Source organism: Stegostoma tigrinum, chromosome 9, assembly GCF_030684315.1.
Source record: "Stegostoma tigrinum isolate sSteTig4 chromosome 9, sSteTig4.hap1, whole genome shotgun sequence".
Lineage (NCBI taxonomy): Eukaryota > Metazoa > Chordata > Chondrichthyes > Orectolobiformes > Stegostomatidae > Stegostoma > Stegostoma tigrinum.
The window spans coordinates 33,934,146-33,952,757 of record NC_081362.1 but is presented as its reverse complement, the minus strand read 5'-3'; the positions used below and the strand labels follow the sequence as shown (position 1 = coordinate 33,952,757).

Sequence of the window (18,612 nt, the reverse complement as noted above, 5' to 3'; positions counted from 1 at the left end):
GGCAAGATCTTTGCTCCAGAGGTGGTTGTAAATAGTGTGGGCCCAGCTGCTCTCAGAAATAGATCAGAGATGGCCATAGGGTGTCTGTGTACCACGGTGAAATTGTTAAATGATACCGGTCTTCTGAGACTTTGTCCAAGTTGCTCAGTTGCATTTTAGGCCCATCATAACCCTTAATTTTTTTATAACTCGATGTTCTGGGATGACTCAATTCCAACTTATGTTGCCCCCGAACAAATCCCAATAGTCCACTGTAGCCTCCATATCAACTCATGACTTTCATATCCATTTACCCAGTATACGCTATATATATAGTGAACCTGACATTAAAAAGGGCAAGTGTGAAACTGCTACATTAAAACCATCTACTCATAATTGTTTGGTAAAAAATGGTATTTCTGCAACCTATAAAAGTGCCAATCAAACAGACTAGTGAAATATCAATTCCGTAAGCTTTAAGCACTTCACAACTCAACTTTGCGAAAATAAATACTGAGATTTTGACAGAAGAGATCACGAACAATTTATTACCTCCTCATAAAGGTGTTAATCAAGCAAAGTCAGCAGGTTTTTCCTCCAACTGTATAAACAACCTCACAATCATATAATCCTTTTACAAGCCTAGGCTCTGAGTGTGAATTGGGAATATCATAGAATCATAGAATCCCTACAGTGTGGAAACCAGCCCTTCAGCCCAACAACCTCATACTGAACCTCAAAGCATCCCACCCTGACCCACCCCACTATAACCCATCTAATCTACACATCCCTGAACACTACAGGTAATTTAGCCTGGCCAATCCACCTAACATGCATATCTTTGAACTGTGGGCAGAAACCGGAGCACCTAGAAGGAACCCACACAGACACAGGAAGAATGTGCAAACTCCACACAGACAGTCATCTAGAGTGGAATCAAACCTGGGTCCCTAGTGCTGTGAGACAGCAGTGCTAGCCACTGGGCCACTGTGCCACCCCAAAGGTGGGGATAGGAATAGGAGTGCCAGAATTGGGTCTTACCCAGCACAAAAATCTGGATTTAGGTCTGGAATGAAGCATTTCAGTGCACCCACAAATATAAACAAAATGTATTGATCGGTTTTCTAACTGCAGTAACTGACAAAGAATCAAAACATTTTTGCTCTAAAAATGGATCCATTTTGCAATTTTGTGGTCTCAATGGATATCAAGAAATGGTATTTCATCTTCCCAGGATTTCCTGTATATTTCAAAGTTTTCCCTCCAGTTTACAGCCTAAATATTAAGCCAGGAATAGTGTTAGGACTACATAATTTCAAGGGTCCCAGAGCGCATTAAGATGCTGGAGTAGACCTAGTATTAAATTGATGTGACATGAACGATTCCCAAGAAGGCAGCAGTGCGAAGCAAGTGAGGAGAATGTAGGGAGAAGTCAGCTCGTTTACTGAGAAGGGGATTACGGTGTCAAAGAACAGTCACTGAAAGAGTTATAGACATAACAGTTCTAGTCCAATATGTCTCAGAATATGATGTCGGACTCAAAAGGTTAACTCTGGTTCTCTACAGATGCTATCAGATGTGTTGGGTTTGTCATGCACTTTCTATTTTTGTTTCAGATTTCCAGCATCAACTGTGTTTTGCTTTTAGTACAGAATTACTGTTTCATCGAGTGACCACTAATTCCAAACAATGAGCTCAACATAATTTGTGAAAAGGAGTTGAAACATTTAACTTCTTCTAAGAAAGGGGTGTGAATAATCTAGAGATGTAATTTTATTTGCTTACGTTTGATGTGACCAGTGAGCGACCAAAACAAATTCTCCATTGATCTGGTGAATCCTTTTGAATGCTTATCTTCCTAAGAGTCATCAAAATAGCTTTGATTAGTTGTGCAGTGCTGACAAAGTTCATTCAATTTAGCTCTTAACAAAACAACAAACACATGGGTTGTGAGATTCGATCACCACTCTTAGACAGGCCAACTCACCTACATGTAAAACCACGTATGTGTCATTGTCTGCTAGCCAATAAATACTTTCCACCAAACACAACATCATGTAACTGCTTCCATAGTGCAGGTTGGGAGGTAACCCAAGCGAGTTTGTAAGCAGCACAGATGGCATTCTAGGTTAGTGGTGTCATGGATTGGGTTGAGTGACAGTGAGCTGGGAAGATGTTGCAAACATTAATGAGAGTAGTAGTGTAGAGGCCCTCGCTTTTTTTCTTCTATTTTCCTCATTTATTTTTGCTTTGCGACTAAGAGTTCAGGTTAAGACTTGCACTTTGAATAGAAGTTCCTTTTAAAGGAGAAGAGGAACAAAGATGTTTGTTTTTGGGAACTCGCCTGGAAGTTAATGCAACTTAATTATTGTTTTAAGGACACTGTGGATAATTTGGCATTAAGCTTTTTGAAGTGGCAATTCTTTAAAACATTAATTTCAAAATACTTCTCTCATTTCAGTCAACAACTTTTAAAAGCACATAAATAAAATACATGAACTTTACAGTAGGTATTAGCCTTTCTGGGAGGTGGGTACTGTAGCAGAGACAGATTGAGTGTAAGGTATTGGAGAGAAGATGCTGGAACTTACCCTGACAAGAGTGGAAAATGACATTGAACTTCTTCTGACAGTTCTGGGCTTTCCTCCAGTTGGCTGAGACTACTTTAACCCAGATAGCAGCACCATATCAGGTTTATATGGTCTGGTCTCATGGCCTCCACTACTGGTCCTTTGGAATGAGGAAGTCCAGCAGGACCTCCGGAACCTTTCCCACAAAGCAGGGCACTGTTTAGCCATCTGCCAATGGTCATGGCAAATGTCAGAAAACATACAGAGCAGTTGCACACTGACTGTATTTGTCTGGATGTACAGTGGGTTTTTAAAGAAGGTGCAGGCTCAAGGGAAGCAGGTGAATTCTACCATGTCCACTGAGTGACAAGTTGTACTGGGAATGGCACATGGTAGGATTGGCAGAAATCAAACGTGAGACATGCATGGAGACATGGCAGATACTGCAATTGATGAAACGCATTTGGCATGATACAGCTAGGAAACTCATTAAGCCTCATGGCGCAGATCCTCACAAATCCTAAAACATTTCTGGTTGCAGCAGCAGCATGAGCGGGAGCTTGGACCAGGAGCCTGTCGGGAAGCTGGTGAGTCACTGTTTTTGAATCTTTAAAAAGCTTACCTTGATCACAGCACCTCGGAGCAGAGGTTTCTGGGAAGGCAGTGACTGTTTTATTCATCCCTTGGCTATATAACTGATTGTTGTGTAAACCCGAGACCCTACCCTTGTAGGGCCTCCCACCCATCCACCTCCTCTAACCTTATACACCAGGGACAAATCAAGGTAAGCTTCTTTTTTTTTAACCTTCTGTTTAGGGGATTAGCAGGGATGGCAGTGCAGGTAGAGGAATGTTCCTCCTGCATGATGTATGAGGTGAGGGACGCCATTAGTGTCCCATCCAAATATGTCTGCAGGAAGTGCACACAACTCTTGCTTTTCCAAGACCACGTTAGGGAACTGGAGCGGGAGCTGGATGAACTTCAGATCATTCGGGAGGCAGAGCCAGTGATAGAGAAGAGCTTCAGGGAAGTAGTTACTCCTAAGCGTGAGGAAAGCTGGGTAACTGTTAGAAGGGGGAAAAAGCAGTCAGTGCAGGGATCCTCTGAGGTCGTTCCCCTCAAAAACAAGTATACCGTTTTGGATACTGTTGGGGGGGACGACTTACCAGGGGCATGCAGTAGGGTGCAGGTCTCTGGCACAGAGTCTGTCTCTCTTGCACAGAAGAGAAGAGAGGATAGGAAGAGAGTGATAGTCACTGGGGACTCAATAGTTAGAGGGACTGATAGAAGGTTTGCCGGGAACGGAAGAGACTCACGATTGGTGTGTTGCCTCCCAGGTGCCAGGGTCCATGATGTCTTGTTTCGTGTCTTTGGGGTCCTGAAGGGACAAGGTGACCAGCCCCAAGTTGTGGTCCACATAGGCACCAACGACATAGGTAGAAAGAGGGATAGGGATGTCAGGCAGGATTTCAGGGAGCCAGTGTGGAAGCTGAGAGTTAGAACAAACAGAGTGGTCATCTCTGGTTTGTTACCCATGCCATGTGATAGTGAGGCAAAGAACAGGGAGAGATTTCAGCTGAACACGTGGCTGCAGGGATGGTGCAGGAGGGAGGGCTTCAGGTACATGGACGATTGGGGCTCATTCTGGAGAAGGTTGGGCCTCTACAAACAGGACGGTCTCCACTTGAACCAGAGGGGCACTAATATCCTGGGTGGGAAATTCGCTAGTGCTATTCAGGTGGGTTTAAACTAGCTCAGAAGGGGGATGGGAAACTAAGGTATAGTCCTAGTACACAGGAGGATGAGCGTAGGGAGGACAAGGACACAACCTCACTGTCACAGGAGTGTGCTGGCAGACAGCAAGCTGGATTGAAGTGTGTCTACTTTAATGCCAGGAGTATCTGGAATAAGGTAGGTGAGCTTGCAGCTTGGATAGGTACCTGGGACTTCGATGTTGTGGCCATTTCAGAGACATGGATAGAGCAGGGGCAGGAATGGAAGTTGCAGTTTCCAGGGTTTAGATCTTTCATTAAGGTCAGGGAAGGTGGTAAAAGAGGGGGAGGTGCGGCTTTGTTGGTTAAGGACAGTATAACGGCGGCTGAAAGAACTTTTGATGAGGACTTATCTACTGAGGAGGTATGGGCTGAGGTTGCCAAGGAAGATTTGTCGACTGAGTCATTATGGGTGGAAGTTAGAAACAGCAAGGGAGCAGTCACCTCATTGGGGGTTTTCTACAGACCCCCAAATAGCAGTAGGGAGATCGAAGAACTCATTGGCTGGCAGATTGTTGAAAAGTGCAAACATAGCAGGGTTGTTTTTATGGGTGACTTCAACTTTCCCAATATAGATTTGAACCTCCTTAGTGCAGATGGTTTGGATGGAGCTGTTTTTGTCAGGTGTGTTCAAGAGGGTTCCTTACTCAGTACGTGGACAGGCCGACGAGGGGGGAGGCTATTTTGGATTTGGTGCTCGGCAATGAGCCAGAAGAGGTGTCAGATCTCGTGGTGGGAGAACACTTTGGCGACAGTGACCACAACATTTACCATAGCCATGGAAAGGGAAAGGAGCAGTTACCAGGGGAAGATATTTAACTGGGGTAAAGGAAATTATGACACTATCAGACAGGAGTTGGGAAGTACAGATTGGGAGCAATTGTTCCACAGAAAGGACACAGCAGACATGTGGAGGCTGTTTAAGGAGCAGTTGTTGTGAGTGATGTATAAACTTGTTCCTCTGAGACAGGTAAGGACGGGTAAGATTAAGGAGCCTTGGATGACGGGAACAGAGGTGCTTCTTGTCAAAAAGAAAAAGGCAGCTTACGTAAAGTGGAGGAAGCAAGGGTCTAGCACATCTTTAGAGGATTACAGGCTTGCTCGGAAGGAGCTCTAAAGTGGAGTGAGGAGGGCCAGGAGGGGGCACAAACAAGGCTTGGCAGGAAGGATTAGTGAGAACCCAAAGGCATTTTGCTCATACATGAGGTAGGGCCGATCAGGGATAGCGTAGGGAACTGGTGCGTGGGGTCTGAGCAGATAGAAGAAGCCCTAAATGAGTTTTTTGCTTCAATTTTCACTAAGGAAAGGGACCATGTTGTGAAAGAGAACTTTGAGGAGCAGGAAAACAGGCTTGAACAGATCAAGACTGAGGAAGTTGATGTGCTGGAAATTTTGGCAAACATTAAGTTTGATAAGTCCCAAGGGCCAGACCAGATTTATCCTAGGTTGCTCCGGGAAGTGAGAAAGGAGGTTGATAAGCCGCTGGCGAAGAAGTTTGCTTCCTCACTCTCCACGGGAGTCATACCAGAAGATTTGAGGGAGGCAAATGTTGTTCCACTTTTCAAGAAAGGGAATAGGGAAATCCCTGGAAATTACAGACCAGTCAGTCTTACGTCTGTGGTCAGCAAGGTTTTGGAAAGAATTCTAAGGGACAGGATTTATGACTATTTGGAAAAGCATAGCATGATTAAAGGGAGCAAGCATGGCTTTGTGAGGGGCAGGTCATGCCTTACAAATCTTATTGAGTTCTTTGAGGAAGTCACGAGACAGGTTGACGAGGGTCAAGCAGTGGATGTGGTATACATGGACTTCAGCAAGGCATTTGATAAAGTTCCCCACGGCAGGCTCATTCATAAAGTCAGGAGGTATGGGATACAGGGTGATTTGGCTGTCTGGATTCAGAATTGGTTGGCTGACAGGAGGCAGAGAGTGGTTGTAGATGGTAAGCATTCTGCGTGGAGGTCAGTGCTGAGTGGTGTCCCACAGGGCTCTGTTCTTGGGCCTCTGCTCTTTGTAGTTTTTATAAATGACTTGGATGAGGACGTTGAGGGGTGGGATAATATGTTTGCTGATGACACAAAGTTTGGAGGTGCCGTTGATAGTATCGAGGGCTATTGCAGGCTTCAGTGAGACATTGACAGAATGCTGAGCTGGGCTGAGAAATGGCAGATGGAGTTAAACCTGGATAAATGCGAAGTGATGCATTTTGGAAGATCGAACTTAAATGCTGAATATAGGATTGAAGGCAGGATTCTCGGCAGTGTGGAGGAACAGCGGGATCTTGGTGTTCAAGTGCATAGCTCCCTCAAAGTTGCCACTCAGGTGGATAAGGTTGTTAAGAAAGCATATGGTATTTTGGCTTTCATTAACAGGGGGATCGAGTTTAAGAGCCGCGAGGTTATGCTGCAGCTCTACAAAACCCTGGTGAGGCCACACTTGGAATATTGTGTCCAGTTCTGGTCGCCTTATGATAGGAAAGATGTGGAGGCTTTGGAGAGGGTGCAAAGGAGGTTTACCAGGATGCTGCCTGGACTGGACGCTTGTCATACGAGGAGAGGTTGACTGAACTCAGACTTTTCTCTGTGGAGAGAAGGAGGAAGAAAGGTGACCTGATCGAGGTGTACAAGGTAATGAGAGGCATGGATAGAGTTGATAGCCAGAGACTCTTCCCCAGGGCAGGATTGACTGCCACGAAGGGTCATAGTTTTAAGGTGTTAGGAGGAAGGTATAGAGGAGACGTCAGAGGGAGGTTCTTCACCCAGAGAGTTGTGAGCGCATGGAATAGTTTACCAGTGGTAGTTGTGGAAGCAGAGTCATTAGTGGCATTTTAGCAACTGCTGGACATGCACATGGACAGCAGTGAATTGAGGGGAATGTAGGTTAGGTTATTTTATTTTTGGATTAGGATTATTCCACGGCACAACATCGTGGGCTGAAGGGCCTGTACTGTGCTGTACTTTTCTATGTTCTATGTTCTATGTTCTAACTCAGACTTAGATGAGTAAATTAAGATGCAACCCAAACAGTCTGCAAAGAAACATAGATAGGTTAAGTGAGTGGGAAAAGGTTTGGCAGATGGAATATAATGAGGGTAAATATAAACTTGTCTACTTTGGTGTAAAGATTAAGAAAGTAGCATATTTTTTAATTGAAAAAAGTTACAGAACACTGACATATTGAATCATGTATTGATGTGTTTGAAGCAGTTCAGAGAAGGTTCATTTGACTGATTCCTGGACTGGGGCGCTGACATTATAAAGCAAGACTGAACAAATTGAACCTGAATCAATTGGAATTTTGAATAATAAGAAGTGATCCTGCTGAAACCATTGTAAGATCTGGAAAGGGCTTGTCAGGTGAATACTGCAAGGACTTTTAATGTGGGGAGACTAGAGCCAGACAAGCACTCTTGAGGGGCTAACCGGACTCCTCTGTTTCTATTTATATGTAGATATGTATGCTCATAAGATCTTTTAAGCTAAGATCTTCCCTCACTAATGTGCTCATGTCATCCTTTACTAGGGCATTTCCCCTTGTCACAGAGACCAGAAATAAAGGATACAGTTTAAAAATACTGAGTAAAGTGAAGCTGAGGAGAATTTTTTCATATCCCATAGGGTGGCAAGTCTTTGGACCTTTCTTTCTTGCCCAGTCAAGGAGGCAGGGTTATTGAATATTTTTAAGACAGAGGCAGACAGATTATTCACTGTCAACGGAGCTTTTGCTTGTCAGGGTACAAGGAATAAGGAGTTCAGGCATTTATCAAATCAATTACGACTTTATTAAATGGTGGAGCAGATGCAAACGATTAAATTGCATACTCGTGCCCTAATTTGAATGTTCCAATGCTCACATGTATCAGGGCTATGAGACTACCATTGCCAATTTGTGCTCTCTTGAAATCTTATGTACCATATAATAGTTATTTTCCAACCATAGTCAGCAGGTAACCATATTTCTGTAAATAGCATTGACAATAAGGTCATATTTGTGAAAGGGAGATCATGTTCAACCAATTTATTGGAGTTTTTGAGCAAGTAGCATGTGCTACATTTAAAAGAGAAGAGGTACTTGTACTACACTTAGATTTCAAGGACACATTTGATGGAAGTGCCACAACAAGTTTGGAAACTAAAAGTTCACAATGGATGGGGTTACATACTATCATGGAAATCAGATTAGCTTGTCAAAAGTAAATGGAACATAGTAAAAATGGTATAAAAGAAGGGTCTTGACCCGAAACGTCAGCTTTCCTGCTCCTCTAAAGCTGCTTGGCCTGCTGTGTTTATCCAGCTCTATACTGTATTATCATAGTAAAAATGGGTAATTTTCTGGTTGGAAAGATGCAACAAGTATTGAATGACAGGAATCAGTGCTGGTGCCTTAACTTCTAAGAATGTATACGAACAACTCTGATGATGGGACTGAAAGTATAGTTGCTAAATTTTTTGGTTACACAAAAATAGATAGAAAAGCAGTTGTGAAGAGCACAGAGGGTGGTTATAGAATAGGTTAAATGAGTGTAAAGGTCTCAGAAATTAAGTATAACTTGGAAGGATGCACAACATCAATACCAGTAAGAAGAACAAAAATGTACATTCCCTAAATGGTTTTGAGCAGTGCTCCGAGATGCAGAGGATTATGGGTATCTGAGTGCATAATCCAAAAAAGGCTTTTGTGCAGGCATAGCAAGTAATTTGGAAGGCTGTTGGAGTGGAATCATTTATTGCGAGGGGAACTGAATATAAAAGCACAGAAGTTATGCTTCCGTTATTCAGGGCATCTGTCAGACTACATCCAGGGTACCACGTAGTAATTGTCTCCTTATTTAAGGAAGGGTGTAAATTCATTGGAAGCAGTTCAGAGAAATTTACTAGATTAATATCTATCATGAAAGGCTTATTTTGTGAGATAAGGGTGCACAGTCCAGGCTGTATCTACTGTAGTTTAGAAAAGTAAGAGGCAACCTGAATTGAAACATAAGATCCTGAGCAGTCCTGACAAGATGGACATGGAGAGGATGTCTCCACTTCTGGCAGAATCTGGAACTAAGGATCACTGTTTTAAAATGAGGGATCACTCAAATAAGACCAAGATGAGGAGTACTTTCACTCACAGAGTGTTAAGAGTCGTGGGATCATCTTCCTCACTAGGAAGTGGAAGCACAGTATTTGAACATTTTGATGACTCAGCAAGTTTACCAAGAGCAAGTAGGACTGTGGAGTAATCAGATGATCAACTGGTGGAGGTATTCAGCAACATCTTCAACCTCTCCCTCCTACAAGCCAAAGACCCCACCTGCTTCAAGAAGACCACCATCATCCCGTTACTTAAGAAAGCACATGCAATGCACCTTAATGACTACTGCCTAGTGGCTCTGACCTCCTTAATCATGATAGACAAACAGGAGGCGAGAAAAACACAGCAAGCCAGACAGCATCTGGAGGAAGAGATGTCAATGTTTCGGGTATTATCCTTCTTCAGGACAGGATGTGAGGGTAAGGAAAGTTGCAGATAAAGGAGGAGGCAGAATGTAGCGGAATGGTGGTGATAGATGGACACGGGTAATGGATACAACCATAAGTGCTTCAAGAGGCTGGTCGCAGCCCACACCAACTCTAGACTCCCAGCCTGCTTTGATCCCCTATAATTTGCCTTTAAGGTAACAGGTCCATAGCGGACATCATTTGTCTAGCCCTGCACTCATTCTAGAACATTTGGACAAAAGAACATGTATGCCAGACTCCGGCTCATTGACTATAGCTCTATCTTCAACATCATGATCCCGTCCAGACTGATTTCAAAACTCCATGATCTTGGTATCGGCTCTACCCTCTGCAACTGGATCCCAAGCTTTCTGGCCCACAGAGTGCTATCAGTGAAGGTAGACAACAGTATTTCCATTACAATAACACTCAACTGAACACTTAATTGAAACATATAAAATAATCAGAGGGTTAGATAGGGTGGATAGGGAGAGCCTTTTTCCTAGGATGGTGACGGCAAGCACGAGGGGGCTTAGCTTTAAATTGAGGGGTGAAAGATATAGGACAGATGTCAGAGGTAGTTTCTTTACTCAGAGAGTAGTAAGGGAATGGAACGCTTTGCCTGCAACGGTAGTAGATTCGCCAACTTTAGGTACATTTAAGTCGTCATTGGATAAGCATATGGACGTACATGGAATAGTGTAGGTTAGATGGGCTTCAGATCGGTATGACAGGTCGGCACAACATCAAGGGCCGAAGGGCCTGTACTGTGCTATAATGTCCTATGTAATGTTCTGTGTTTAATACTGGAGCCCTACAGTTTTGCGTCCTCAGCCCTCTATTATACAACAGTGTTGCCAAATTCCGAATGAATGCCACTGACAAGTTTGCTGACAACACCACAGAGGTAGGACAGATATCAAACAATGAAGAGTCAGAATGCAGAAAGGAGATAGAGAGCTTGGTGATGTGATGCATTAAGAATGACTGTTCTCTCAATGCGGCAAAACAAAACAACTTGTGAAAAGTTGTTGTTGTTGTTGTGGAGAACTGATCATTGACTTCAGAAAGAGGGAGGAGAAAACGCCCCCACTAACTTCAGTGGAGCTGAGGTTGAGACTGTGCAGTGCTCCAAGTTCCCAGGAGTGACAAAAACCGACAACATCCCCTGGATTTGCCATGTAGATGTGACGGTCAAGTAGGCACAACACCACCTCTTCTTCCTCAGGCGGCTCAGGAAATTTGGCATGTCCTTAAGAATCCTCACCAACTTCTACAGATGCATACTGTCTGGGTACATAATGGCCTGGTATGGCAACCTTCCATTCATGGATGCCACTTACATGGTTCGCCATCACAGGGAAAGGCTGCCAAGGCTATATCAAAGACCAATCACACCCTGGTAATACTCTCCTACAACCTTTTCCATCAGACAAAAGATACAGAAGCTTGAACACATGCACCAGCAGGTTCAGAAACAGCTTCTTCCGAGTTGTTATTAGACTGATGAATGGACTCTCTTACATCAAATAATGCTGATCTTGCTAATGTTGATCTTGCCTAGCGTACACCCTGTACGACGTAACCCGTATGCCTCTGCCTAAGCCTATTTTCACTCTATAATCTGTATGTCCTTGCATACTATGGTCTGCCTGTACTACTTGTAAACAAAACTTTTCATTGTACTTTGGTACATGTGCCAATAAATAAATCAAATCAAATCTTACTGAATGGCAGTGCGGACTCAAGAAGTTCAGTGGCCTATATTTACTCCTAATTGGTATACTTATATCCATGAAAGCAGCAAGGGCACTTGTGGCACAGTAGTAGTGTCCCTAAATCTGAATGAGGAAAACTTGGTTCAAGTCCCACTTGCTCCAGAGGTATATTGTAATATCCCTGAACAGGTTGATTGGGAAATATTCATGAAAGCAGCTGTCTGTCTATCAGCAGTAAGGACTGAGGACCTGAGCTTTCAGTGCAGCAATGGCACATTTGTAGAACTTTGCTTGAGTAAAAGAGACAGTAGTCAAAACAATTGTTCCATCATGGATCAGTCAGCCTGGGCTGCCATGGAGGTACCCAACACAACAACAGAGGAAATCAATGTGTCATAATGGACTCCGGCTCCTCCATTCTCCAAGCCAGAGATTAGGGATTTTCTGGAAAGTCTACCAATGAAACAAACATTACTGAGCATATTCTTGAGCAATTTTCTGCAGTCTTTGCAAACACTGCCCTCTTCTGAGCACCCAACAGTAGAATTGATGTACGACTTTGATCTGCAGGTGATTCACACACAAACTGACCTTCACTCCCACACTGATTGCAGCCTTATGCCTGGTGAATCAGAATATTCAAATCTCAATTCTAAACAAGATATGTACTGTACCACTTGTAACCATTCCTTTACTATTGCTGGGTCAAAATTCTGGAACACACTTCCTCACTGCACTGCTGGTATGCTTATGAAGTGCAGTAACAGGTTAAGGCAGCACTCAACACTAACTTCAACGTCATAGGGAATGGTCAATAAATATTGGCCTGGCCAGCAAAGCTCACACACCATAAATAAATGAAAAAAGGTGTGAGCTGGTGGCTGCATGGTAAAGATAAGGAAAGTGTTTCTTCCTCTGATTTTTTTCCCTCCTCGCATCCTTTGATTTATATCTGGAGTGATTAAAATGCTGGCAATCCACAAATATCAGAAAGCATTAAATTTTGGTCCATCTTCAGCTGGGGCTATTCCTTTCAGCTTCAGTGAAGTCTCACTCTGAATCATTGTGCCTGGTATATGTGGTTCCTGCCCCTTCTTTTCCTCCTCTTCAAAGTCTTTCTCCTTTCCCCAACATGGTCCCCAGATCCAAGGAGTGGCTGGGCTCTTGTAACTGCAAGGTCATGGACAACTTGGCTCAGTAGTTAGTACTGCTGCCTCACAGCACCAGGGATCCAGGTTTGATTCCAGCCTCGGGCAACTGTCTGTGTGAAGATTATACATTCTCCCCGTGTCTGTGTGGGTTTCCTCCAGGTGCTCTGGTTTCCTCCCACAGCCCAAAGATGTGCAGGCTAGGTGGATTGGCCGTGCTAAATTGCCATAGTATCTAGGGTGGGAAATGCAGGGATAGGGTAGAGCATGAGTCTGGTGGTTGGGGTTGGTGGGGGGGGGGGGGGAGTGGAGATGCTCTTCTGAGGTTCGGTGTGGAATTTATGGGCTGAATGGCCTCCTTCCACACTGTAGGGATTCTATGATCTATGAACTTGGCACAGTATAACAAACATGAGGACCCCTTCAGGCATACGCTGCAAAGATATCCCTTAAATGGTCTAAGTACAAAAGCCTCTGATCTATAGCATGTTCTACCATGCTACGTATAGATGCAGGGCCTCTGGTCTTGCTTGGTGGATCCATGAGCCATCTGTGAATGAAAACATTTGTGAGTAGCAATTCTGGTGCCTCTTCTGATGACAGTTGTATTATTGATTGTTGAAGGATAATGTGCCATAGGTGCTGTCAGGATAGCAGCCATTCACCAAGATGAATTCACTGGTGTGGTCATACATCAACTGCTTATTAACTGAGTGGGAAGCCTTGGTATTGTTATACACAGCAAGTGGCCAGTGGATGATACCCTACATAATCATGCAATCCAACTCATAGTGAAACCACATGCCCTTTCAAATTGGTATTCACTCCTTTGGGATGAGGATGAGTTTCTGTCTTCTGCCTCTATTTATCCCTACCTGTATACTCCCAATGGCAAGAAGGAACAAGCTGCAAAGTATATATCAGTGATCTTCTTACCCACTGGGCATGCTGGCATGACCTGGTTTGAACCCCCAGGTGTTCATGATAATAGTGTCAAAAAGTCCAGAACCATCTCATTGGTGGCCCCCTCTCAGGTGGAGCCTCCCTCATTTTCTTCTCCCATCAGAGTTTCCCCTTCCTGCATGCTGCTCTTTCTGTCCTCCAATGCTGTGTTAGAAAGTGCTATTGCAGCAACTACAAGTCTTTGTAATTCTCTCACTTTTCTGTGATCAGCAGAAAGCTTCAAAATTCTCCAGCAATTCAGTATAATGTCTCCAGCAACTTTGCAATTCACAAGTAAGTCAAAAATGTCTAAGCTGTAATTTATTGAGTCACCCTTTAAATGGCTCCAAAATAAGTTCCATCTTGCATGCTAATGACTTGATTTCAGAGTAATTCAGGAGTTGCTGCATATTTCTTTGTCAATTTTGTTACTTGTGTGTTATACCAGCTTGTTATGATTTCACCCTTTCAACCACTGAGCACACACATATGACACACCGACTGGTGCCAATTCAGATGTGTGACAGCAGACTCTAACAGAGTTATGTGTTCCTTGGAGTTGCTAGAAGCAGGAAATGGCACAGTATCAGCAGAAACTCAACGATAGAATACTAACATGAATTTGGAAAGCCATTATAATATTAACATTAGCAGGATAACAGATTAGACTTTCAAGATAAACTGGAAGGGAATTAGACTACCATCATAAAAAGGCATTTGAAGAAGCAGCTGGAGTTGCTAAAGGAGCAACAGTACTGACAGTACTGGGACAATGTACTTGTAAGCTATCCAGTCAAGTACTTGTAAGTTCCTGCATAGGTCACCTCATAAATTATCTGGTGCACAGCCACACAGAAGAATTTCATGGGCCACACATTTAAATAAATCACCTGCAACCTCCAATCAGAACTTATAGTTAGTTGGTCACACATTACCAAATCCAGGTCAGCCAGATCAAAGAGAGATCTTTTATTTATTCATTCAATGAGGGCTTAGCTGGCTAGGCAGCATTTATTGCCTATCCCTAATTGCCCAGTTAAGCGTCAACCACATTGCTGCAGATCTGGAGTCACATGTAGTCCAGATCAGGTAAGAATGGCAGTTTTCTTCCCTGAAGAACACTAGTGAACCAGATGGGTTTTTCCTGACAATCGACAATGGATTCATGGTCATCACTAGCTTCTTAATTCCAGATATCTATCGAATTCAAATTCCACCATTTGCCATGGCAAGATTCAAATCCAGGTCCCCAGAACATTATCTGGGTCTCTGGATTAAAAATCCAGCAATAGTACCACTAGGGCATGGCCTCCATGAACATACTGGAAGGAGGAGAGGAAATGCAAGCTGACAGAACAAGGAGTAAATGGCTTTGAATGACAAAAGTTTCTACTTTATCAATAATATGTTTGCCGCAGAAGCCTTACATTACCTTTAAAGTATCCACAGGTGGAGGAGTAGGAGGTACAATGGCAATTTTACTGAAAGAGAAAACCATATTCAGATTTTCAATACTCTAATAATATTACAAAGGCAGCTTATTGACATAATACAGATAATTTCAATAGTATTTTATAAATCATATCCTTCATTCACTCTTCACTGATACTATGTATTGGTGAAAGATTTACAGCCAACCTTGATAATGAATATCTTTCAATATGATTCATCCAAATTCGTTCTCAGCAAATCTTATAAATTCTTGTCATCATACATTAATTTAAAAATGTTGTCAGAGGAGAGGACTTTTCAAAACAAATAAACTATTAGCTTCAAATAAAGAATGATCTAACATTTCCCAACAAACCAGAAATTAGAAATGAGTAATGCAGTGCCAGTATTTAACTGCTGCATTTGATATCACTTGCACTCATTCACCTGTGTTTTTTATTTGCATAGATTTACCTTGAAGCTACCCTACTATTGAATTTCCTAAATTCATACTTAAAGCATACATTAAAGAGAGACACAACAAAGGTGTTCCAGATATGAAACAAAGCAGAGAATTAGCATACAGCAGATTGAGTGAAAAAAAATTCAAAACAACTCACAATATCACCACCACATTCTGAATGGTAATTAAGCATAAATTGTAGCCTCATCATTCATATCTCATAGACAAATTATGCAAAACAAAAACGAAACTGGCTATCAAAATAGAAAATTAAAAGGAGCTTTTTTTTGTTGGGTACAGTTGAGTTTGGGTTAAGTAAGCAATCATTGCAAGGCCAAGCAGTGATCTGCTAAAGCTGTAGAATCTGCCTATCTATTTCTCTGCTATCAGTATAGTATGTATTGTATTCAAGTCAGCATGGTAGAAATGCGGCTTAGGTAATAGCGCAAAATGGGTGATAATGCATCAAATGCTTGATTTTCAGTTCCATTTGACATTTTTCAACTGTAGTAAATTTCTACAGTAATTCAAGGGGAGAGTGTTGGAAGATTACCTTTTTACATGCTAGTCATTTTATAATAAGTATATAATAACAAGGTATAAAGCAAATGTTGCTATTTCAGATATATCACATAACATAACATAGGTAAAAACTAACAATTCGCTCAAAGACATAGGAAGGGTAGGCCATTTGTTTAATCGAGTACACTCTGCCATTCAAACAGATCTTGGTTGAACTGAGAATCAACTCCACTTTCCTACCATTTTCCCATAACCCTCTATTCCCTTATTAATTAAAAAAATCTCTCCCTGAACCTTGAATATATGCAATGACACAGCATCTACAGTTAAGAATTCCGTAGATTCACCACCCTCAGAGAAGAAATTAGTGTCATAGAGTCATATTCTTCCTCATCTTGGTGTTAAGCGGGCAATCCCTTACTCTGTAATTATACCTTCTGATCCTAGACCCTTGCATCAGAGCAAACAGCTTCTCAGCATCTACCCTGTCAAGGCCACTAAAAATCTTAGATTCTAATGAGGTCATCTTTCATTCTTTTAAACTCTAATGAGTACAGGCCCAAATTACTCAATCTCTTTCCTCATTAGAAAATCCCTCCATATCCAAGATTAACCCAACAAACTTTCTCTGGACTGCTTCCACTGCCAGTACATCTTCCCTTAGAGAAAGGAACCAAAACTGTTCACAGATTCTAGATGTGGTCTAACTAGTGCTCTGTATTGATTAAGCAAATGTCCCTATTTTTATACTCCATTCCCTTCGCAGTCCCTATTATCTGCTGAATTTGTATGCTACCTTCTTGAGATTCATGCATGAGGGCTCCCAAATCCCTCTGCGGTAGCTTTCTGCAGCCTTTACCATTTAAATGACATTCAGTGCCTATGTTCTTCCTACCATATGCACAACCTACATCATATTCCGTTTGCCAAGTTTTTGCCCACTCCCTTATATACCCCAGAAACTCTTTGTGACATCCTCACCAATCTCCTTTCCACATACTTTTGTTCCATCTACAAACTTGGCAATTGTACATCATTATGGACCAGCCCAAACCCCATCAAAATATATCGAGGAGATAGCCTAGACCCCAGCTTTTATCTTATTTATAGTTAAGTATAAGATGCTGCATTCCAGATGTGATTCACTACTAAGCTTGAAGCAAAACACATTTATTCTTACATACAGCTAAAATACAAACAAGAGAAAGAATTAATACAACTTTAATTCATTCAGATAGGACAAATAAGGCAAGGAATACATGAAGAATGGTAGGACCCTGGGAAGTACCAAGGATCAGAGGAACTATAATGTTGTCCTTTAAGGTATCAGGACAGGTGGATTACATGGTTAAAAGGCATATTGAGATATTTGTCTTTATTAGCCGAGGCATAGATTTTAAGACTAATGAAGTTATATTGGAACTGTACAAAAAAGTGGTTAGGCCATAACTAGTATTATGTCCAGTTCTAGAATTCAAATTAAAGGAGAGATTTGACAGCAATGCAGAGGGGATTTCCTAGAGAGTTTTTAGTTATGAAGAAAGATTGGACATAGTGGAGTTGTTTTTCAATGATATTTAATTCATAGAATCCAAGCAGTGCAGAAACAGACCCTTCAGCCCAACATGTCCACACTGAACCTCAGAGTATCCCATGCAGACCCATTCCCTAAACCCACCTAATCTACACATCCCTGAATACTACAAACAATTTCCCATTGCCAATCCACCTAACTTGCACATCTTTGGACTGTGGGAGAAAACCAGAACACCCAGAGGAAAACCCACACAGACACGGGGAGAACATGCAAACTCCACACAGACAGTTGCCCAAGGGAGAATCGAACCCAGGCCACGACCACTGTGAGGCAGTGGTGCTAACCACTGAGCCACTCTGCCACCTTTGTTTTCTTTACAGCAGAAAAATTTGGAAGGGAACAATATGGAGATGTATATAATTTAAGGGGCAAAAATGGAGTAGGCAGGAAGAAACTTTTCCTTCAATGGATTGATCAATGGCCAGAGGCATAGATTTAAGGTAAGGGTTTGAGTTTTAGGGGGAACATGGGAAAACGTTTTCAGCCAGTGGGTGGAAGGAATTTGGAACTCGTTGCCTGTAAATGTGGTAGAGACAAAAAAGCCTCATGGCATTTAAGAGCCATTTAGATGTGCATTTGTGATGCCAAGGCATGCAAGGATATTGGCCAAGTGCTGGAAAATAGGATTAGAATAGATAACTCGTTGTTTCTGACCAGTGCAGATGCGGTAGACTGAAGGGCCTTACTCTGCTGTGATGTCTATAACTCTATGCTCCAGCCAGCTTTCTCAGTGATTGATGTTGCAAGTTCATCAACACCTCACACACCAACTCCCACACACAGTGTGAAAAAGAGACAATTGCATTTTATGCTTTGATTTACAAAGTGCAAATTACTATACCATTTTTAACAACTGTCAACTGGTATTGCCACCTTTAAAAATTTGTACATATTTATTCATGGTATTTCTGTCCCCAGACCCTTGTAGAAGTGTCCCTTCTATGTTATATCGCTTCTTGAAGAGCAGAGGTTTCTGGGAAAGGA

The 18,612-nt window shown here is 42.3% G+C and overlaps 1 protein-coding gene across 2 annotated transcripts in view; it reads right to left on the bottom strand.

Moving 5' to 3' along the window:
* Positions 1-18,612, bottom strand: part of sytl3 (synaptotagmin-like 3) — a 175,760-nt gene that overhangs the window by 66,965 nt on the left and 90,183 nt on the right. For both annotated transcript variants that reach the window (XM_048536633.1, XM_059648822.1), the window contains exons 6-7: positions 15,048-15,096; positions 1,765-1,837 (exon numbers count right to left, since the gene is read on the bottom strand). In XM_048536633.1, the coding sequence (XP_048392590.1) occupies positions 1,765-1,837; positions 15,048-15,096 (122 nt within the window). The remainder of the gene's footprint in view (positions 1-1,764; positions 1,838-15,047; positions 15,097-18,612) is intronic.